General features: G+C 35.9%; 1 protein-coding gene across 1 annotated transcript in view; it reads right to left on the bottom strand.

The window, feature by feature from the left end:
- Nucleotides 1-978: 978 nt before the first annotated feature.
- The window catches only part of Mgat1 (alpha-1,3-mannosyl-glycoprotein 2-beta-N-acetylglucosaminyltransferase), a 39,898-nt gene continuing 16,598 nt past the window's right edge, over nt 979-24,278 (bottom strand). The window contains exons 8-12 of the mRNA XM_083136446.1: nt 22,565-22,793; nt 19,173-19,277; nt 8,714-8,804; nt 7,397-7,567; nt 979-2,159 (exon numbers count right to left, since the gene is read on the bottom strand). Of these exons, the coding sequence (XP_082992572.1) occupies nt 2,046-2,159; nt 7,397-7,567; nt 8,714-8,804; nt 19,173-19,277; nt 22,565-22,793 (710 nt within the window). The 3' untranslated portion in view covers nt 979-2,045. The remainder of the gene's footprint in view (nt 2,160-7,396; nt 7,568-8,713; nt 8,805-19,172; nt 19,278-22,564; nt 22,794-24,278) is intronic.

Raw genomic sequence — 24,278 nt, forward strand, 5'->3', positions numbered from 1 at the left:
AAAAACATGCAGTAGTTGAGCAGTTATAGCCTTCTATCTTCAATTTATCCCATAGTAACGAAAGGGAAACAAAGTGTTTTTTTTTTTTTTTCAAATGGCGCTTGCAGAAAGAAAATGCACAGAGTGTTTAGTATAATCACTGCTTTCTTTAGAACCATTCACAAGGTAAAAATAAGTGTCAGTGTTCAATAATTAGTTTATCTGAGATTTAGTTTTACACAAAAAAAAGTTTTGCAACTTCTCTCTCTCTTCAACAAACGTATTATCTTTAAATATGATGGTAATAAGACACAGCGGAACTCCACCCTCCCCTGCAGGCAGCTCTTGACTCCCCCCTACCTTTCTTCAGCTAGGTTTGTAATGTTTACAACAGGTGGAGAAGTGTGGTGCCAGTGACTTGTCTGACAGCTTGAAAGAGATCAGACTTGCCCACTGCAATGCAAAGAACAAAACTAGTATTATTTAGCACAGGCCAATCTAGTTCAAGGGTACATTGGCCATTCCATGCCCTCCGATGCAAGCGACATAAATAGAATTCCAAGTCGAGAGTCTGGTCACATGTTTGCAGCTGATAAGAAAATCTGTATGAGAAAGTGTGGCAGATGTTATCATCACTGAAATCTTGAACTCCAGAGCAGCATTCTTTCCAGCAAGTAGAGTTAAAAACGTATAACTGAAGTCTTATCCTTGTTGAGACCAAACTCGTTGAACGTGTAACTGGAAAAATCGTATAACTGAAATATAATAGCACACAGGTTTAGAGTAATTGGCAGAGACCGCCAGAAAAAAACGTACTATCGCAAAACGTATAATTGTGATTTCACTGTATTACTGTCACACAGCCTGTGCCACCTTTACCTAATTGAAACTTCTCAGTAGCTGTAATGGACCATCTCTTATCTGAGATTTCAATTCATCCCTATTAAAGATTTTAAAAAGTCTTACATATAATATTAATTCATGCATGAAATATTCTACAATAAATGTAAGACAACCTTTTTAGATTGCAATAACTCCTGTTTATTTTGTCTCAGTGAAACACTGTAGGCAATACAGACTTACTTCCTTTCACCATTTCTAATTCTGTTCTATTTGTAACACAATGTCTTTGATTGCTGCATTCATTTTGTCAAGTTTCCAGTGCACATGCACAAAATATAATACACACAATAGTTCTAACAATTCAAATTATTTACAACAAAATTTTTAAAAAATCACATATTCAATTACATTTATAAGTAAAAACAAGTACCATCAAATAAACTTAAAAACTTTCAACATAAACATAAATGCACCATCTGGCAGCAAAAACCCAATAAACAAAAGTACAGATATAAATTTCCAGAATCAGGTGTCTGTGTGTACATATATACATACACACACACATACATATATATATATATATATATGAACTTCACTTGTGCAGAAAAAATAGTATGTATACAGTTAAGGGTGGTTTAAATAATATTTTGAGGCATATTTCAAACACAGCGTTACTCCTGCACTGTCTAGCATAATAGTAAAGGCTAAAAATTGTCATACACCAATAAACTCCTATGTGAAATATGTTTGCACTAGCATCTATAACAATGCTCTTGCTAGGATTCATAATTAGCACCAAATTGAAACAATTTACAGGTGAAGTGAAGATAAATATAACAATTATGTAATTAAAGGGTACGTGTGTACATGCTAAAGTGCACTCCCAACATACAAGAAAAAAAATTGAAGATTGGAACAATCACTGTTGTAAGCCTCCACTTCACTGTGACAACCAAATGCAATGTGCACTGATAAAACACATATACATCAGCATATATATATATATGTACTTTTAAAACTTGGCATGTATGTGCCATTGGCATAGCTTCTCTTTGGATGTGGGGTTGAAGTTTTTTTCCAGAACTCTCAAAAAGAAAAAGAAATTGACACTAATCACTGTAATCAATGAATAGTTTGGATTATTCCTCATGATTTGCCAGTGCTATCACAAATAGCAAGAATACTTTCACCTATTGTCATTACGAATGTAAAATGTATTACTGCTAGCTCCATGAAGGATCATATCCTTTCCAGTTTGCACTTGGAGCTAGAAATACTCGTCTAGTCTTGTGCATAAAACTCACAACACCCCTGTAGCCAGTACGTGGTACGCCACTCTGAAAGTAATAAATTAAAACTATTAAGTACATGCAATTTGGAATGCTGTAATTGTAACAAATAACCACATCAGGCTTCCCACTGACCTGGAGTCAGGGATACCAACTTAGGACTGAAAAGTCAGGGAAATTAAATGCATTTTATCCCTTTCTTTTTGTTCGGCAAGATTAGAAACTGAAGATATTTCAGTTTTTCCCCCAGTTGTTTTTAATTTTTGATTTATTTATTGGTATTCTAAATTATTACATGGTCTGAAATGTTATTTAAAAGTACCTGGAAAACTTGGAGAAAATTCAGGGAATTTGGTTTTGCAAAAGAGTGTGGGAACTGTGCTTTTCTCTCCCTTTCAAATAACATTGCTTAAAATAAAATTTTCGCATACCAGTTTTTAATATTTATACATTATGAACTTTTGTATATATTATATAATTATCCAAAAATATCAGAGTATGCGAAGTTGGCATTTGAAATTTTAAGATTCAGATTGACCTTTGAGAGAACACTATGACATTCCAAAATCTGAAAAATTACATATGCTTAGAATTCCTTGTAGATCATTAACATTTCATGACTACATAAGTCTATTAAACTATAATATCAAGGAAAAGCAAACCACACCAACATTCACGCAAATGCTCCAGAAGAAATTCTAAGCATATGTAACTTTTCAGATTTTGGAATGCCATAGTAGTTAATCGAAAGGAAAGGAAAATTCGAAAACTGCAGCACTGGCATATGAAATTAATATTTAATGTAGCATATTGGTTACGTGCGTGTTACTCACTATCAATAAACAAAAATACGTTCGAGTATTCAAATTGGTCTACTTACGCAAGTGAGTATGTATTCTTATGTGAACGACGTTTCGGAAGCTTTATTGCAGGTTGTCGTTTTCGGCTCGGAATATCAAGCCACGTCAGAGAAGTGTCATGTGAGGATACTGGGTGAAAGGTTTGGGTTAAAAACACTTCATAGTGCTTGACCTATACAAAATTAAAACCTCTTTGCTAAAAACCCCTTAAAACTCTCAATAAAACATGTTAAAACCACCGCTACGGTAAACTGGAGTGGCCGTTGAGAGCCTAAACTCCCTGTCAAAGTGAAGCGAGCGGGCAGATGGCGCCGCGCAGCGGAATGGTATTTCCCCTCCCCCGAGAGATCCCTCCCCTCTCTTTTTCTTCCCCTCGTCACCAATCCAAGGATAATTCCCGTTCCACCTCGGCTGCTTTCCTTACCTCCGATGTGACATGGAAGCCCATCGGGGCCCTTTTATTATTCAAATTGTCCCACTTTTTAAAAAAGCTAATCCATACGTCATCTAAATTGCCCTCGTCCCGGTTCAGTTTATTTCTGTGTCCCGCGCATATAAATGCCGTTTCGTATACGTTCCTATCCAATTTACTTTTACTTCTTTTGATAACCTCTCTTTTTATTATTCTATGCCCACTGTTTATTATATGCTCTGCAAGCCCCGTTTTCGGATCCCTTTCTTTGATGTTCTTATCATGTTCGCCCCATCTAATACGCATGTTCCGGCCGGTTTGTCCAATATATTCCATCCCGCAATTGCATTCAATCCTATACACCCCTTTTTGTTCATCAGGGTTATCTCGAATTTTTACCCCCTTCTTATAATCCGTGAAATGCTTTTCAATATTTCTAGGTGCTCTCGTCCCGCATTTCACACCATACTTTTTCACTGTTTTTTCAATTTTCTCCGTGAGCCCTTTACAGTACGGTATCCCAACATAATTAACTTTACTATCCAACCCTCCCTCCTCATTTTCCTCCTTTTCTAACCTGCTATCAGAATCGGGGTTCCCCTTTGAAATATTCTTCCTTGCTCTCCTAGCTAACACGTTCATTTCATATTCGGAAAATCCATTCTTCATTCCTACCTCTATTATCCACGATATTTCCTTTTCTTTTTCTATGGCATTATTGCATAACCTCTCAGCCCTTATGAAAAAGTTTAAAGAAACATTCGATTTGACCCTACTTGAATGTTCAGATGCCTTATTAATATAAAGACTGCCTGCCAGGGGTTTATGAAACACCCCTGTCCTTATCCCCTTTTCAATTTTGGTAATCCTTAGGTCCAGGTAGTTAATTTTACCTTCTACCGAATTCTCCCTAGTGAAGCTTATTCTGTCCTCTTGTTTTCCTAACTCCGCAAAAACAGTGTTAAGATCTTTTTCTTTTCCAACTACAAGGATATCGTCCACATACCTACAGTAATATTTTATGTTTACTCCCACCCTTTCCATAACCGCTTTTTCTAAGTAATGCAAGAAAATGTTTGCCGCAAAACCCGATATCGATATGTATCTCATTCGATCTGACAAAGAAAATAAGATGGTAGTAATAGAAAAAGGCGTATATCAAAGTAAGTTAGAAGAATGCTTTCTAAATAATGATTTCGAAATGGTTAATGGGAACCCAATTAGTAAAATTAGAAATGAGATTATACGTGGGATAGAAACCAGCATAACCTTAGGCAGCGGGAAAAAGAAGAAGCTCATTAAAGAAGTGAAGGAGGGGAATATCCCCACAGCATTCGGCATTCCAAAAACGCACAAGGCACTGATCCCACTTAGACCAATAATCCCCACCTATGAACACCCAGGGTATGGGTTGGCAAAGGAATTAATTAAAAGAATGAAGAAGATTAATGTTAACACCCAGTATAGCGTTAAAAACTCCTTTGAGGTAAAAAAGTCAATTGAAAATTTAGAAATCAGGAGGGATGACCAAATTAGCAGCTTTGATGTAACAAATTTGTACCCTAGTGTACCGAGAGAGAAAGCCGGTGACTGCCTTCAAAGATGGCTATTAGACCATGACGTGGATATATTGGTAGCATGGGAATATGTCAGGTGGTTTTTTCTTGTAACCGGGTACAATTATTTCCGCGTAAACGATAAGATTTTTCGACAGAAAGAAGGGTTAGCGATGGGCAACCCGATATCGGGTTTTGCGGCAAACATTTTCTTGCATTACTTAGAAAAAGCGGTTATGGAAAGGGTGGGAGTAAACATAAAATATTACTGTAGGTATGTGGACGATATCCTTGTAGTTGGAAAAGAAAAAGATCTTAACACTGTTTTTGCGGAGTTAGGAAAACAAGAGGACAGAATAAGCTTCACTACGGAGAATTCGGTAGAAGGTAAAATTAACTACCTGCACCTAAGGATTACCAAAATTGAAACGGGGATAAGGACAGGGGTGTTTCATAAACTTCTGGCAGGCAGTCTTTATATTAATAAGGCATCGGAACATTCAAGTAGGGTCAAATCGAATGTTTATTTAAACTTTTTCATAAGGGCTGAGAGGTTATGCAATAATGCCGTAGAAAAAGAAAAGGAAATATCGTGGATAATAGAGGTAGGAATGAAGAATGGATTTTCCGAATATGAAATGAACGTGTTAGCTAGGAGAGCAAGGAAGAATATTTCAAAGGGGATCCCCGATTCTGATAGCAGGTTAGAAAAGGAGGAAAATGAGGAGGGAGGGTTGGATAGTAAAGTTAATTATGTTGGGATACCGTACTGTAAAGGGCTCACGGAGAAAATTGAAAAAACAGTGAAAAAGTATGGTGTGAAATGCAGGACGAGAGCACCTAGAAATATTGAAAAGCATTTCACGGATTATAAGAGGGGGGTAAAAATTCGAGATAACCCTGATGAACAAAAAGGGGTGTATAGGATTGAATGCAATTGCGGGATGGAATATATTGGACAAACCGGCCGGAACATGCGTATTAGATGGGGCGAACATGATAAGAACATCAAAGAAAGGGATCCGAAAACGGGGCTTGCAGAGCATATAATAAACAGTGGGCATAGAATAATAAAAAGAGAGGTTATCAAAAGAAGTAAAAGTAAATTGGATAGGAACGTATACGAAACGGCATTTATATGCGCGGGACACAGAAATAAACTGAACCGGGACGAGGGCAATTTAGATGACGTATGGATTAGCTTTTTTAAAAAGTGGGACAATTTGAATAATAAAAGGGCCCCGATGGGCTTCCATGTCACATCGGAGGTAAGGAAAGCAGCCGAGGTGGAACGGGAATTATCCTTGGATTGGTGACGAGGGGAAGAAAAAGAGAGGGGAGGGATCTCTCGGGGGAGGGGAAATACCATTCTGCTGCACGGCGCCATCTGCCCGCTCGCTTCACTTTGACAGGGAGTTTAGGCTCTCAACGGCCACTCCAGTTTACCGTAGCGGTGGTTTTAACATGTTTTATTGTGAGTTTTAAGGGGTTTTTAGCAAAGAGGTTTTAATTTTGTATAGGTCAAGCACTATGAAGTGTTTTTAACCCAAACCTTTCACCCAGTATCCTCACATGACACTTCTCTGACGTGGCTTGATATTCCGAGCCGAAAACGACAACCTGAGGAAGGAAGCAGTAAAGCTTCCGAAACGTCGTTCACATAATTTGAATACTCTAACGTATTTTTGAATATTTAATGTACTCCTATATTAATAGCAAAGTACCAAACTAATCATCCATAGAGTTTGATCATAAATGTCCATGTGAAGACTGAAGAAAATTTGATGTGACTGCTCATCAATAGGCTACAATTCTGCAGAAAAAAAAAAACCCTGCTTTTTTTAATCTTACCATTAATAAAGGCACTACTTCAGTAATAAAATCCATATTGTATTATGAATAGTGCCAATGGCATAATCAAATATTAACCTGTTCTGATTTCAAAGTTTTTGTTTTCAAGTCCATTTTATGCACAGCAAATTGGGAGTGGACCTAGTGTTTAAATATAAGATCCAAATCATGGTGTCCTCACTGGACATACATGAGGTTACATCATGCTATGCTAACTTCATTAATATTTTTATATTTTATGTTTCACCTCTATTTTCAAATATAAAGTACCATGGTTAAACTTTTTACATCTCAATCTTAACACTTTCTGAACAAGTACTGGGTACGAGCAAAGTTTATTCTGCTATCAACAATTGTCTCGATGGCGAATCAAGTCCACTCGTCTACCTATATGGTGGAGAAAGGAAGAACACCAGTAAAAATCAGGTAGTGCAGAGACATAGGAACTGAGACGGAACAGAAGGTGGTGTTGAATTTTAATGCTGTTTTCTCCGAAAATGAGGAAGGAATATTTTATACATATGTACAGCAGCTTTTGTCATTTGTTCTTACGTAAGAATAGGTTATTACAACACTGCAAGACACGGTGGAAGGAAATGTACTTACTTTAAAATCATCCATGAGTCCAAGTATTTTGGATGTTTTCTTATAAATATCTTTTGTGTGATAAGGTATCCTAACTGCACCTTTGTGTACAATGGAGTTACTTTTCAGTTCCTGAAACGTTACAACTGGACTGTCATACACTTGCTTAACAAACTGGACGTCATAATTATCCTGTGAAGAAAAATATAAAGACTGATTTCAGTATTGCCAACCAGCATATTATATATACAGTGGGAATAAACTGCCATTATCTGGGACTTGAAAAACACACCGAAGTCCCACAACTTACACCTAAGCTAAAAAACAACCACCTTGCAGCATGTATTGGCTCTTGATTTTGCCCATTACCTGGCTTGCCTGCTGAATATAAATTACAGAAATTTTATGATATGTTTTGATGATTTCATCACAATGACAATTTTCTTCCAACTGCACAAAACCAGACTACATAATCTATAACTTCCTAAAAATAAAAAAATGGTAGAATTGGGCATTCAATTGCAGACCATTTATAAAAATATATTACATCAGAATTCTGCAATGTTTTTTTCAGCCCTTTCATAAATTCTACTTTTCTTTTGTACACACGCCCCCTTCACTGAATATATCTGCTATCTTTCTGAACAGTGCTGCTGCTGAGTTTGTGTTTTAAGTCCACTTTATGCACAGTAAGGCTAATTGGGACTGGACCTAGTTTAAAGTGGGATGCATTTTCTGAACGTTATGAATCTGATCATTAATATGATCTACAGTGTGACCAATCCATGATCCAGATAAAATTCTTATCAGGGCTTTCAAGGCGAAAAAAAATAGCAATTGTTATAACAAAAAATAATTTGTACTAACATTAACAAATGCTAAACATTTACAAATAGTTTCTTACACATGTTACAAAGTAATATAATTAAGCCTTGTTTCCATATTAAAAACACTAAGTTGCTGACCAAGGCAGATTTATTAAGAAATATAAACACTTAACAACTAACATTTCAATCCTGTATCAGGATCTTCCTCAGACGAAGAACTAAACTAAAACTACTGGCTTTAGTTTAGTTCTTCATCTGAGGAAGATCCTGATACAGGGTTGAAACGTTACTTGTTAAGTGTTTATATTTCTTAATAAATCTGACTTGGTCAGCAACTTAGTGTTTTTAATGTTACAAAGTGTGAAATTTGTCCCAACATTTATAACTACAGAATATTTTTAAATTGCTCAAATAGGCATGTATTGTTTCAGCTCTACCCTACATGCAACTTCCAGCTACCATATTTTTCTTATTTGAAATTAACTTGAACAACTTAAAACATAAAACTTACCTTTAAAAGGTATGTTAAATTCTTCTGAGTAAAAGGCACAAATTTGTCATTGAGTTTTATATATTTCAAGTGCTTTTCATAGAAAAGACCACTGCAAGACAAAATATACATAATTAATTAATTAATAATAAGCACTAGGTATTCAACAGAAACTACTGTGTAAAAATGGAATTATTACATATAATATGAAATCATCAGGAAAAAAATGAACCTAAAGATACAGATTGTTACATATTGCTTTCATAATGTATTCCACAATATATTTATGGAACATTGTAATATTGAGACACATCACTAGAGTTGCAAAAAAGCCGGCTTTGTTGAATGGACGGTTTTATTTTCCCATAAAAAGCCAACTTAAAAAAAAAAAAATGGAAATTTTGGCTTTATTGGCTATACCAATTACAGCTAACCCATTCCACTTGACGTTACTGTTATGAGTTTACAGGGTTGTAGTGACATATTTTACAACTAGCTAAAAAGATTCACATGATGTAGCAGCCAAGAGACAAATATTGGCCAATCCCAGTAAACATATATTGCATAATGCTTCAGATACAATTTTAATTTAAGGCTCTCAGGCCCACCACCACTATTTTTTAGATTTTTAAACTTTTTGAAAATAAATCACATTGTTCCCTAGGGTGTTCCCATTATTTCAATATTACTTTTGTTCACAGAAACATAAATGTAATATAATTAGGAGGCAAAATGCCCTTGGTGCGCATAACAGGGACCATCTTTGAGTGAGTCTCATTTGAGACACTCAAGCCAGTGACAGTGTACAATTGGTTGGTAATGATGGTAAATATTGTAATTATTATATTTAATTAACAGCTGCACCTATACAAACAAAAAAGCATTAATAAAAATTTATTATGGATTTTGTGAGTTTTAGTGAATGATAAAATATATGCGAGATACTCATGCAATAACTGGTTATTTTTTTTTGTTAATGATAGTAATTTTTGTAATTATTATATTTAATAAATAACTGCACATATATCATCAGAAAAGGAAGCAGTGATTCAATAATACAACAGTTTCTTGAATTTTGAAGATAAAAATAAGTGTGGGCCTGTGAGTCCCCCCCCCCCACATTATGTAAGTTTGTGGTACTGCACGGGTAAGCTAGGGGTAAAACTAACGTGTAGTCCTGATGTGCATATCTGACCATGAAATGGACTTAAAACAACCTTTTGCATGTTTGTGTCTCAATTTAAATGTTGGTCATAAAATATGAAACAAATGTTAATTATCAAAATATTCGATGTTTAAGGACAATTAAAAATCTTTATTGTTCACAACACATATGCAGAAGTATACGCATTACGTGAATTTGTGTATATGTCCTGTTTAACAGAGCTTTGAGATGGAAGTAACACGTGGTTCTCGGAAATCAACCCTTAGAAGTAAATGCAACCTTTCGAACCGAAGCAACATAAGCTGCAAGTGTCACTTGGTCTGTACAGTTTTCTCCATGAACTTTCAGACCAAAGCAACAAGTGACATGTGTCACTTGGAAGCAGACCCTCAGTAATTCATTCAGCCTTTTGAACTGAAGTGCGACAACAAGCTACACATGTCTCTTGCATGTTGCTCGGGCTATACTGTTTTCTCAATGGCGTGCATCGTGCTGCTTTGGTCTTTATTCTTGCATGCACGGTGAATGCTTTGCTTTATACTGAAGGTGTCTGTGTCACTTGTCATCTGTGACTTCAGTCTGAAAGCTCCTTCAATGGTGTGCATCATGTTGCCTCTGTCTTTTTTGTGCATATGTGGTGGATGCTTGCATAGACTGTCATGTGGAGCTTCGATCTGAATGTTTTCTATACTTAACTCGATTGTTTGCTACTTCATCAGAGATTAAGATTTAATTTAGCCTGTAAATCACAGAGAACAAATTGCAAGTACTGTTGTTGGAAAAAGGCCGGCAAGGTTCCTTTCATAATCATGAATGGGCCTCTGGAGTAGAATAAAGTGATGCTGTTGCCTTGTAATAAGAAGGGGTCTGAGGTTCAATATGCAGTGAAGGCAGATCCCTGATGGCATAGTGGTAGCGTTATCACCTTGTAATCAAGGTCCTGGGTTTGATACCTAGTGAGGCACATAGTGGCTTGGATCCCACTTTAAACTGTAGGACCAGTCCCGAATAACCTTACTGTGCATAAAGTGGACTTAAAACACCAAATCAATCAATCAATCATTGGAGGCAGAGTGCTTTGGATCTCATTTCAAACTGTAGGTTCAGTCCAGATTTCTTTAATAGTTTTTTTTCTCTTGCGGCCAGACTAACTTGCTTCTGCTTCAGTTTTAGTGGCAGTTTTTTTCAACAGCTGGGCCTGAAAAAGGTCCGTTGCTGCCAGAGGTTGACGACTAATTTAAATATAATTTTATATTTGACAGCAAGTCTATACATAATTGAACTATGATTATACCGTAGTTGATATATTAATATTAATTAAGGGTGCATATTAATTTCCATATAACTTTAAAGATCAGAAAAGTATGTATGAAGTAAAATTTTGGGTTCAGGGCATCGACTTTTAAGAAATAAATTTACTGGACTGTGGTCTCACAAAGGTTGAGAACCACTGCAACAAGCAGCCAAAATACATCACTAGTTGCTCTGTGACCAGGTCTGGCGGCCATTTAACCAAATTATACGTAATGTACTTGAAAGCCAAAATACAAATTTAATGTAGAGATATGATACTAGATTTTCAAAAGGTAGAGCAGTATTTTCTTCTCTGCTTCATGCACATGTTCGTATAACAAATTCAAACATTGAAAATATATCATACTATTAGGTTCTATTAAGGCACATACAGAACTACTCTAGTTATGAGTCATTCCATGCCAAATCAACACAGATATGTGCAATTATCAACCTGACCATCTCCGATTTTCATGAAATTTGGGGAGTTGAAACTATGCATGGGACTTAGTAACTATGAAAATTTTTAGTCACGTGCGTCTTGTAATTGTTAAATTTTTCAAGGTCAAAGTTCGCATAAATTGCCCTTTTTGAGCCCGCTTAGCTATACTAAATGTGCTGTAACTCCGCCACTATTTCGCCTAGGAAGCTCAAATAATGCTTATTGTACAGGGAATTGAACAAGCTTTCCAGTGATATATAACAAGCCTACCTTTTGATAAAAATATAATTTTGTCACATGACCTTGACCTTGAATATCTCAAAACATGTCATCACCAAAAATCGTGAAAAAAATATATTTGGTCCCTCATGCCATACTATAAAACATATCAAAAAATCATTCTGGGACTGCAATGGGATCAGAAGATACAAAATAATATGTGTAACTATGTGACTGATAAAAACCCCATTACATGAACTATGACGAGTCAAAAGTCCCTTAACACCCTCTACAAAATGTAAAGAAGTTATCCTGGTCATGAAAGAAATATGTTAGGCACAGGGAGATCCGTAGCTGTGTGTGTCAAGCGCAAGTCCAGCACATTGTTGACCGCCAATGCAAAAATTTCAAAGGAAAGGGTGTGATGTGATATATCAAATCAGGCTAGAATTTCACTAGAAATGAAACGGCGAAGGTTTTTCCAAAGTATCTTTAACAAACAAAAAGCTATTACTGCATACTTGTAACCATTTTCTCCTTTTCGAGGTGTTAAAAACAAAGTATTAAGAATGCTCCTAACGTGTTAGGAACTCATCGAGATCACGCTGACATCTTGGGAGAGAAAGAAGTATACGCACCATTGCATATGATTATAATCAGCATCATTCACCAAATACTTGAATAGTGGAGAATATTGGGAAAAGTATCTCAAAGAATTACGTGATACTTCCATTGGAATGAAAAAATCTTCAGTGATGAGGGTAAATTTTATGTTGACGGTAAAGTTAATAAAAATTACATGCAATACCTGTGATTTGATAATCTACAGTAGACAGATCCCAGCCGAATGGTTGTTGCTGGTAAGCTAATGATGTGCTGTAGTGTATGGAGAACGGGAATGGTTGGTCGATATTCAACAAGGGAACCTTGAGTGCTTCTTGGATTTGTTAAGTGAACAGGTTTTTCATCCTTGCTTAGGGGATATGGCACTTTTCCAGTTTTGAAACAGGACAGTGTGTGACCACAATATGTGAACATTTTGGCAATTTCTTCATGGTAAATTTCTAGGTAGATTGATGGGCAGACGGGATCTATTAAATGGCCTCCACATTCCCAAGATCTAACATCTTAGGTGGACTTTTACCTTCAGAAACATTTGAAGAGAATGCTGCATGCAATAAAAGTCCCTGATATTGACCATCTGAGAGAAGGCATAGTTGCTGCTTGCGACGATGTTGCACCTGCTATATTGCCAAATGTTCTATGTGAGTTTGAGAGACGTCAACGAGTGTGCTCACAGGAATATTGACAACACTATAATGTACATATATTGTAAGTGAAAGATGTGCGTATAACGTTTTGCTGCCTAAAAATAAGTTAGAAAAACCTTCGCTGCTTCATTTCTCGTGAAATTCTAGCCTGATTTGATATATCACATCACACCCTTTCCTTTGAAATTTTTGCCTTCAATTCAATATGGCGGTCAACAATATGCCGGACCTGCACTTGACACACAGCTAGGGATCTCCCTGGGCCTAACCTATTTCTTTCATGACCAGGATAACTCCTTTACATTTTGTAGGGAGTGTTAAAGGACTCTTGACTCGTCATAGTTCATGTAATGGGGCTTTTATCAGTCACATAGTTACGCATATTATTTTGTATCTTCTGATCCCATTGCAGTCCCAGAATGATTTTTTGATATGATTTAGAGTATGGCATGAGGGACCAAATATATTTTTTCACGATTTTTAGTAATGACATGTTTTGAGATATTCAAGGTCAAAGGTCAAGGTCACGTGACAAAATTATATTTTTATCCAAAGGTAGTCTTGTTATATATCACTGGAAAGCTTGTTCAATTCCCTGTACAAGAAGCTTTATTTGAGCTTCCTAGACGAAATAGTGGCGGAGTTACAGCACATTTAGTATAGCTAAGCAGGCTCAAAAAGGGCAATTTATGCGAACTTTGACCTTGAATAATTTAACAATTACAAGACAAACAAAACTAAAAATTTTCATATTTAACAATTACAAGACAAACAAAACTAAAAATTTTCATAGTTACTAAGTTCCATGCATAGTTTCAACTCCCCAAATTTCATGAAAATCGGAGATGGTCAGGTTGGGGGCTGTGTTGATTTCGCATGGAATGACTCTTATGTGAATATGTTTATACTGCATAGATATATTTAATAGGCCAATCAAAATATGAAGATAGCTCTCAGAAAGAACCACCCATTCAAAAAAGCCAGCTTTTTGAAAACACTATTTATGTCTAGCTATGAATTTCATATTGTAAATTGTATTTTATATTTAGAAATGAGTGTCTATTTTACAGTAGGGAGATAAACGAAAACCTTTGGACAGGAAAAATACTGCCAACTCCTGTATTTTCATTGATTTGAGACACTTTCGTGAAAAAATCCGAAAAAGCCCAACCAAAAAAGCCATAGAAAAAAAGCAGTTTTTTTTCCGACCACTTCCAACTCTACACATCACAGTGTTATTTTATTGTTTACAGAGGGTAAAAAGGATATGTTACTTTCTAGTTACTCAAAATCAAAATTTTTCACTGCTGTACTATGAACCACACCTCTACTAATGTCAATATTTATCTTCTGCATTAGTATAAACCACATGGCACACATTTAAAACCTGTTTAGTTTTTTTCTTTTAACTGGGCACCCTACAAATGAATAAAACATCGCCCAACTATAAATAAGCAAATTTTAAAAACTAAGATCAACATCGGCTCATTCCATGCCAAATCAACCGGGGTCTGAACCTTGGCATCTCAGAAATAGATAATTTTTGGTGCGTGGGTAGTACCAGTAAAGTTAATGAAAACTGCCAAACTTCAGATTTTTCGGCTATTGACTTTCAAAAAAGCAAAAATCCCAAAATTTGACGACATTTTGAAATCTTTAAACAGCTGTAGATCAAAAACTATTTGACCTAGAGAGCTCAAATTGGTGACATTCTATTCTGTTTTTAATAATTAACTTTAATTTGAAGTGCAACATGACTGTGGTATTTGAATTTCGTTATTTTTAAAAAACTTTAAAAAAAAATAATTGAAAAATATGTGTTTTGAAGACATCATTTCACTATTTATGTGCAAAATTTCACAATGGGATGGCAATGGGTTCATATGAAAATTATTTTTATTGTATTGTGAAGTGTGCGAAATTTGTTGACTTTCATGTTAAGACCCGAACTACATGCTGAGTGGTTGATGTTGAAGTCTTCATATTAGTCTATTTTATAATTTTTGGAGTACAAATGACATGAAAATACCTAAAATTTATAACTTTTAATATCAGGTAAGCAAATTTGTAAATGAATGAGGGGAAGTCATTAAATAACAGCAATCATATTCTAAACTTCATGGAGATTTATGCACAACAAAAATTTGTGTTTCGGTCCTCAAAAAGGTTCCTTAGTATAACCGGCGACGTTCTTTCCTCGGCAAACTGACATCAAGTCGCGATCATTTTTTCAAAGGAATTAATGAAAATTGATTTTTGTTTACATCCTACGTTATAAGAAGTTCAAGTCGAAAAATTTTATAAGTATTTAGTTACTGATCCAATAACGGTTTTAACATTTTGAGTAATAAATAAAATTACCAGAAATCAATAATTAACGAACAATGTATTAAAAGAAGATTAACAACATCGAAGCATGCATTCTTACATATTGTTCAGTATACATATATATAATAAACTAAGATTTTGCTTTTCGATATCACTTTTACATATCTTAAGGTTCTTTTCCTATTAAGCAAGATACCAAGTCACTTTGTATCCACATGTAAAATCTTCCAGCTTTGCGAAGTTATTATCGAGACAATTAGCATCAAATATTCGATTCACTCGACGAACAAAATTAACACATGTTATACATAAGTTCAGCAGATTCTTCAAATTCAAAATAAAAGATACTTGTCCACATTAATAACTTATATCTTGCATTTTATGGCTATATGCAATCCAAAAATACTTATCTGAAATATCCTTATGAAGATAAGATGGCGGCCAATTTACGTCTTTCTGACAGGTCACTATTTTAATGTCCTTTGGACCTTAAAAGCTCATCAATGAGTTTTTTAAGTTCGAAACTTAAACACGATGCTTATTTCCACCAGATTATCACGTTTCACGGATAAATCTTGTTTTATAAGAAAAATAGACCCAATTTAAGTCTCTGTAAAATTTAACGACTCCATCCTCCGAGTCAGCGATCTTTTAGATGATGCAGTGTATCCAAACTCACACTGTTACAACCATATGCACAGAATACAAATTTGTTAATATTTTTCAAGTGACAATTATGCAATTGTAGAGATAATACATGAAAATGATTGTAAAACAAAGTTGATACAATAAAACAGATATTACAATACTCTATTACTTGTTTACGTATTTTCTTTTTACCATCAAAGGTTATTTTAAGTTTTATAATTTTGGTGGGAAAAAGTTTTTTTACGCACATCTTAGATTTTTCCCTCTATGAGAGTTGGCTATGTTTCACAACTTTATAACTTTAGGATTACTCTTCAAGGCGCTCATTGTAACAAATCTTAATTTTATCGACGAAATTCTACCAAAACTTATTTCAAATGGTTTGTACGCGTTAGTAATACATATTAAATACATGTTCGCACCCATATACTTATGAATGATCAAGTAAAACCTGTTGAAACCAAACTTATGTGCGATTTTGCATAAATTGGCAATCTACGGTAAGTACAATCCTGATACATCACAAACCAAATTACATCGCTGAGTTATAAAAATATTTTAAATGCTTGAAGTTTAGATATGTACTTCAATTAGAACAAAGCCAATGTGATGTAAATTTAATTTTGGGCAAATATAAACCTCCAAATACAAACTCAAATCGTAAATTTTAACTGATCACTTCATTTTATTTTTTACGTTATAATGGTACTCATTATGGTACCGTTATATTAGCAACACGCCATAAAGGTGCCGTGACGATGGAGCAGTATGCGCCTGCGCAGTAGCGCATACAACATGGTCGCTATACTGTTGACTTGCACTGTAGAAGAGCAATTCTTTTTCTTGTGGTCAGAGCGAGTGAAACCTTCTTAAACCTCAGTAGAAAGAAGGTTCAGTACGGAGACCACTATTTAGGTCAGGGGAGAGTGTATGAATGGGTGGAAAGATTTAAAGACTGAAGACGAATGTCAGTGATGAACACCGGAGTGGGAGGCCAGTTTGCGTGACAACTGAGGTAGTGCAACACCAGATTGATCAGTGAATCCATTAATTTAGTACACTCTCCCTGGACTTAAACAATTGTCTCCATACTGAACCTTCATTCTGTTGTAGATTTCAGCATAGCGTGCTAAGACCCTCTGATTAGGGAGGAGGGAGCCTTGATGGAAGTTCATTTGGAGAAAGAGAAATCTCATTTCATCTCACTGTATTATTGTATTGAGGGGTATGGAACAGGGGCGTATATAGTGTGTGTCCAGACCCACTGAAAATCACTGTATTAGAAGAATACAAACTTCCGCGACACCAATGTTCTTGGCTACCCTCTTTCATTCCCCAAAAATTTACATATGGACATGGTTTCATACAGCAGACTCAGAACAACTGCACATAATTTATTTATTTCTAACAGTGATTGCCATTAGAGGGGCAGTTTCTCCTTCACTTTTTGCCCCTAAACTATAGCCTCTTAATGCCAAGCCTAGTCTACAAAGAAAAAGTAAACTGTCCTTGCCCCTCCCACTTTTGTCACCCAATTGCTGCTACTGATTTCTAATGTAGGGGCAACTTATCTTGCAAACACATAGGTAACAAAACTAACGAATAAACTGTATGCAAGTGTGAATAACAAGAAATTTGCTAGAGAACAAAGTTGAATAGTTCAATTACATAGGAAATAATGCACCTTTCAGTAATTGCTTGGAACTTCCGTCAGCTTGAAAATACTTAATTATGTAAAGAGCATAATATCGTTTAATAACCGTGATAATATTCCTCAACACCAAATTCCTAAGCCTAGAGTATTAGAGGGGACAACAAAAAAATACAAAATTCAAATACCACAGTCATGTTGCATTTCAAATTAAAGTTAATTAAAATCAGAAGAGAATAACACCAATTTGAGCTCTCTACGTCAAATAGTTTTTGATCTACAGCTGTTTAAAGATTTCAGTATGTCATCAAATTTTAGGATTTTTGCTTCTTTATTTTTAGAATGCATTGTTACCCCACACCACCGTTATTTATTGGGCAATCGTAGTTTGTTTACGTGGGTTGTCTCGCGTATCAAATTCATTGCACGCCGCCAAGGTTACATTACAATTCAGTTGCATGCACCCCGGTTCGTAGGAAGTGCAGTGTGACAATTGTGGATTGCATGTAAATTACATATTTCGTTTAATAATGGATAGAGAAGCTGGAAAAAGATGCAGTATTGGTAAATTTCGAGGTAAAGAACGCATAATAGTTATGCGTGTGTTAAATTACTTTTTAAAGTCAATGAATATCAGCAAGGCAGGTTAGACAACGGCTGATGTTATGGAGTGTTCTGAACGTCTTATATACAGAATACGAAAGGAAGAAACCGAAGGTCCTCTCAGAATACCGGCAAAGAAGTAGTCAAAAAGAATGGGGAAAGAAAATAATGCCAGAACGAGAAAATACGATGGAACCGGGTCCATCAAGAGAAACATTTTTTTTGTAGGATGTAATGTCATTACCAGACGAGAACAGTAGTTACGCTTAAAGGTACGTGAGCACACTTTGTTACTACTTTATTTTCCACAAAAAATATATTTTAATGTTTGTTTTTGCATTTATATAATTCTGTTTATGTAAAGGATAAAACATTCAACGAAAGAAGTAACAATAGTTGCGTGTATTACACATGGTATAATGCAAATGTAAAATAGTTACTTTGAAATATAAACATTTACATGCAAATCTTGAGATAACTATCGTTTTTCCCAAAATGCATCAAATACGTAGATTTTGAAGATTTCCTATACAATATTAAGGAAGTAAATTTGTCGCAATCATTAGCAGTTAACAGCGACTCGATGTGCCTCCGTTAGGTGATCTGGCAGCACAGCGATCCATTTAACCCATACTGACTTTAAAGGTTGAGACGCTCTATAGTCAGTTTCAAATCATGTCATTTGTTTCTGTCACAACTAACAATGTGCCACTGCATATCAGTAAATTAAAAATATTCATTATATCAACACATACTGAGTGTAAGTTTATTAGTCTAGACATGCAAAATAACTAACCATTTTGTATTTTAATGATCCCTGTTCTATCCCACTGAAAGAAAATTATTTTCAAACAACTTACTTGCTTACACCTATTTTCCCAAAAGTTTTCGTTCTCGAAATTTCTGGACGTATGCATGCCCGCCCCTTGCGTTGTTGTGGCTGCCGTACCCAATCATCCCAATATCTACAAAGAAAAGAAAAGTTCTCACAACTTGAGACTTAACAATAAACAACTACATAATTAAGAATCTGTTGGTATACATGTTAGCACGGCACTCACCCTTGGATATAAAGTTTCACAGGCCCAGGTAATGATATCACTTTCTGGTTTTGTGTAGCTGTCTTTTGTAATGTGTATGGTCAGATGATACCAGTTATAAGTTTTGACATTGTTCTTAGTCTGTGCAGACACGCCATTTTGATGACAGTCCACGCTTGCACGTATACCAACAGCGTAACTATTTTCTGCACACATATTTTTCGTGTGCACTGAATTCATGTTGTATCACTATTATCTGTTTTGATTCTTCAGTAATTATTTGATTTGATTTCATTCACTTATTACTGCCACTATTTCTGTCTAAATGAACACGAACAACAGCAGTTCCGAGTATTGCTTGCTGAACCAAGTGATCACAAAAGAGAAGACCTGGGTACAGTGTTTGACGCTCAGGGCCCAGAAGATAATGTTTTGCAGATGAGTCATTGAAAATTGATAATGAAAGCAACACGGATCAATCTCCTAATGGAGATAAGCCTCTTTTTACTCAATATAATGGACGGATGAAAGTACAAAGTAGAATGTACATCTCTCTCGGCAACAAGTAACAAATTATTGAATTTATTACTAAGTTATGTAAAATAGTTAATAGAAAAAGTAGATTCCAAATAAAATTACAAAAATTATTGTTCTTTTCTTGATAATTTGTCTTTATAAATAGTACTATTGCAATACAAGAATATAATTTTGTTATTATGTAATAAATAACAAATTTTAACAAGTGATATATATTAGGCAATACATATTTATACACTATTTTCGATATAATTAATGTAAATAGATATTCGAAAAAAATGACAAAAAACAATGAAATCCATATGTGAGTGCCACACTCACCGTATACTCTGGAACACATATACCAACAAAGGGTTAATCTTGCATCACACATGTTCATCAAAAATATAATCAAAAACGTGTATTTTGAAACTACTCTATAGTGCGTCCACACAAAGAAATGTCTTCTAGCATCTTTCCCTGCATCAGTTCAACTCAGATCATAAGGAAGCATGCTCCACTCTGCCCCTCCCCTCCATGTGTGAGTAAGATGCACAGGTCCTTTTGCCTGTGGTTCCACTATAGTTCCATATTGGACAAGAAAGGTCTAATTTGAGTGGATGCGTGGAAGATGTGATCCTCAGCAAATGGGCTACAGGAGTCTTCAGAACTGGGAACGAAATTCTCTTCATGTCTATTTTGGCTTGGTTAAGGGTGGTACAAAGGTGTATTTAAGAGTTTACTGTTGTACTGTGGACGCCCAGATCAGTTACTTCTTACCTTGTCAGATACCTATCTCCAACTACAGCTATAACAATGAAACAAATAAGGCAGTCACAGCACAAGTGGTACAACTCCATTCAAGACGGTTTTCAGGAAAAGGCACATTTAAAAAACTTAGTATTATAGGAATTATAGTTTTCCTGGGAAAGTGATTTGAACAAGTGTTTTCGTTTTACCTTACCAGCCAGGTTAAGTTGAAGTTGGCTTCAAACGTTTCGAGCACATAGATTGCTCTCATCATCAGGGAATATAGAAATGGAGACCAGTGTAGGGTTAAATATATGACTATGATGGGGCAAGTTTGGACTCTGTCTTCCTATTGGCTCGCTCTGGATCCTGGTGTTCTTATTGGCTGGAGCTTTGTTTTTACGGAGGAGCGAGTTCCAGTGACTGAGCTGGAATCTCACGTCCCTCAGATTGGTGCTTTCCCGTGAAATGGCTATGGTTTCTTTTACTCGTCGGTCTCTCCAGTAACCCGAGAACACTTGTTCGAACTTAGTACTATGTTTAGCTGTTCTTTAGCTCTATGAGCAAGAATTTGAAACTTAGGAGATACTTACTTCTAGCACTGAAATGTTCATACATCACAGTTCTAAGTTATACATGTAACTCAATTTCCATAAAAAGTGGAGTTACACCACTTGTGCTCTGAACCTTTGAAACGCAAGGCAAATGTATGCACTAACTTTTACTCATGATCAATTTGACTGTGGAATGATACTTGCATAAAAATACTGTGCAAGACTTTCAATAAAAGAGGTATTAAAATAAAAAGTAAAGACAGAAAAACTCACAAAAAAAACCCACTAAAATTAGCTTTAGAAGCCCTGAGGTACACTACATAACCAAAAGTCACCGGACACCCAGTGCTGTTTATTCCAAAGACACCAGCCAGGTAACTAATAAGATGCCAGACCTCCCTTCGCTATTATTACAGCATTTACTCTTTGGGCCGGCTTTCCACTAATTACTGGTATATTGCTGGTGGATGTTCTTTTTTCATTCACCCCGTAGCCTCGTGAATAGTTCATGGGTTGTTTTCGGTCAAGTGAGTCTGGCACGCAACCAACACTCCAGTCATCGCAAAGATGTTCTGTGGGGGTTCCAGTTGGGGCTTTGAGCGGGCCAGTTAGCACCTCCACCCGATTGTCCTCAAACCACGATGCAATGGACCCTGCTTTATGGACAGGTGCATTATCGTGCCGATAGAGAAAAGAGCCCATTCCAAACTGTTGACACAGTGTGTCAAATGTCCTCATAAACACGACTGTTCATGTTGCCATTGACCAAAATTAATGGCCAGAGAACAAAGCCGGAAAAACAGCCCTGACCATGGCACTACTGCCACGTTAACTTGGGTGTCCGGTGACTTTTGGCTACATAGTGTATGTCTTCTTGGATGCCCATACATCATAAGAAGAAACCAGAATGGAAAGGACATGTCATTTTTCATAGCATTCTGCAAGATTGCGCTGCAAATGGTATGGAAAAATTCTAATCTGCTTCAAATACACATCATCATCATTTGCTTCACATTGAAGAATTGAAAATATTTGGTTATCCTGCGGAGATTCTCTGATAAAATCCATGGATTGAAATTAAGTCCAGTAATTATTCTATCACAAATTTAGGAGTAACATTTCATTAGTAATCTGTTAAAACTGTCAAAAAAAAGAACACATCGAAAATTTTCATTCCTAGAGATTATAATCAAAATTATTTTCTGCCTTTCCCTAGTTATTGGTATGTGAAAAACAAGTTTCTTCTAACAAGAATGTTGAAATGTTGTGTCAAATCTAAGAGGCGAGTTTGGTATACCATAACTTAAACGTAAACTACAGATTGTGAGCCATCACACAATAACTTCATGAAACAAAGCTCTGCTTTATGTGTGTACTATACTAAGTACTTACGACTTGGGCCACTTAGGACTCAGCTCTATCCACAAGCTTTTCTTTAACATCCAGCCTAGGCCAGGGAAAAAGTCTGTACGATACAAGAGGTCAGGAGAATTGATATCCACTAACTCAGCCTTCCCGTTGTCATTCCATGCTGACACGCACCACAATGTTGGATCCTGGTGAAGAATTGGATAGGTTCCAAGGAAGTATTCAAAAAAGTCTGGAGCAATGTCCAAATCATCTGGAATAAAATTTTACTGATTGTAACAAAATATTACTTACTTCACATCATTTCAATACCATGAAAATTCTCACTTCTATCTTTGTCTCTCTCTCCATCTTTAACATTGATGCATGCATGTACACTTTAATGTACATGTTTTCATGCGATATTCTTAACTACCTTCCCCAGCCAGAGCATCAACAAATGACTAGCTTTCACGGCAGACCAGGGATGCCACATACATGGTTTTTCTGTGGTTAAACCTAGTATTTATAAAACCCTAACTCTATTCTTAAGAATTATCATTATCACAAATATAAAAAAAATATAACTGGTGATTAAATGCTCAAGTAGTTTAGTGGCTCTGCATATAAAAAAAATATAAAAAAATGAACATCCTTGTTCCGGACTATCTTAAGTGATTTCTGTCCTATTTATGGATGAAAAGACCAGAAGTTGAACTTTATGTTACAATTTTATACCCTCATTACGCTGTATTCTAGATCTGATACATCTATAAATAGCATCCTACTTAGTGCGAAATTCTTTCATTTTTTAAATGATTTTTATGAGTATACAGATATAATTCATATGCACTGGTATGTAAGTAAAGGTTTACATCTGTATTTTTCTGATTGCTGTCATACCTACATTAAGCTTCTTTGTTAAACATTTCAGAATATCAGCCCATTCCTACTATGTTCCATACATAATTATGAAGTTCAAGTAATTCCACAAACTGTGGAGGTCCAAAGGGATACACCTGACTTTTTCTGAAGACTTCACAAAAAGTCAGGTGTATTCCTTTAGAAAGGTGAAAACTGAAATTATTTTATGAGCAGGAATAGATTAATTGATTTCAAAAGTATAGGCACATCAGCACATAGGACATATGTGCCCATCATGCAATATGGGGTTAAGCCCCTTCACTGAAACACAATGGAAGACAGGAACCTAACAAGAAAAATATGGCTGTTAAAAGCTTCCTCAATCAATTGATAAAACTAATACTTGCCTAGACTACCAACAACTAAAACTAGGAGGCCTCCCATATGGCACAGTGGTAGTGTCGTTGCCTTGTAATCAAGGAGTCCCAGGTTCAATACCCAGTGGAGCCACATAGTGGTTCGGATCCCACTTTAAACTGTAGGTCCAGTGCCAATTACCCTTACTGTGCATAAAGTGGACTTAAAACACCAACTCAATCAACTAAAACTAGGACAAACACAGGACAGCACAACCCCACAGGATTATCCTGGCCGTGGTTCCAGGCACCAAGGCCTTGTTGGGTTGCAAGATTTGATTGATTGATTTGGTTTAGATTACTTAATTTTTCTGCCACTTTCCCGCTAATCATGAAGATGAGGATGAGTGATGACATGATGAAATTGATGATGGGACATTTACAAAGAACTAAGAGCCTTAAGTGTCATTTTTACTTCTCTCACTTTAGTATATGCTAGGGCTAAGCCGATGTATCTGTACTGACCGATACCAGCTGAT

The sequence above is a fragment of the Lepisma saccharinum genome, chromosome 1 (genome assembly GCF_977018435.1).
Source record: "Lepisma saccharinum chromosome 1, izLepSacc3.1, whole genome shotgun sequence".
Lineage (NCBI taxonomy): Eukaryota > Metazoa > Arthropoda > Insecta > Zygentoma > Lepismatidae > Lepisma > Lepisma saccharinum.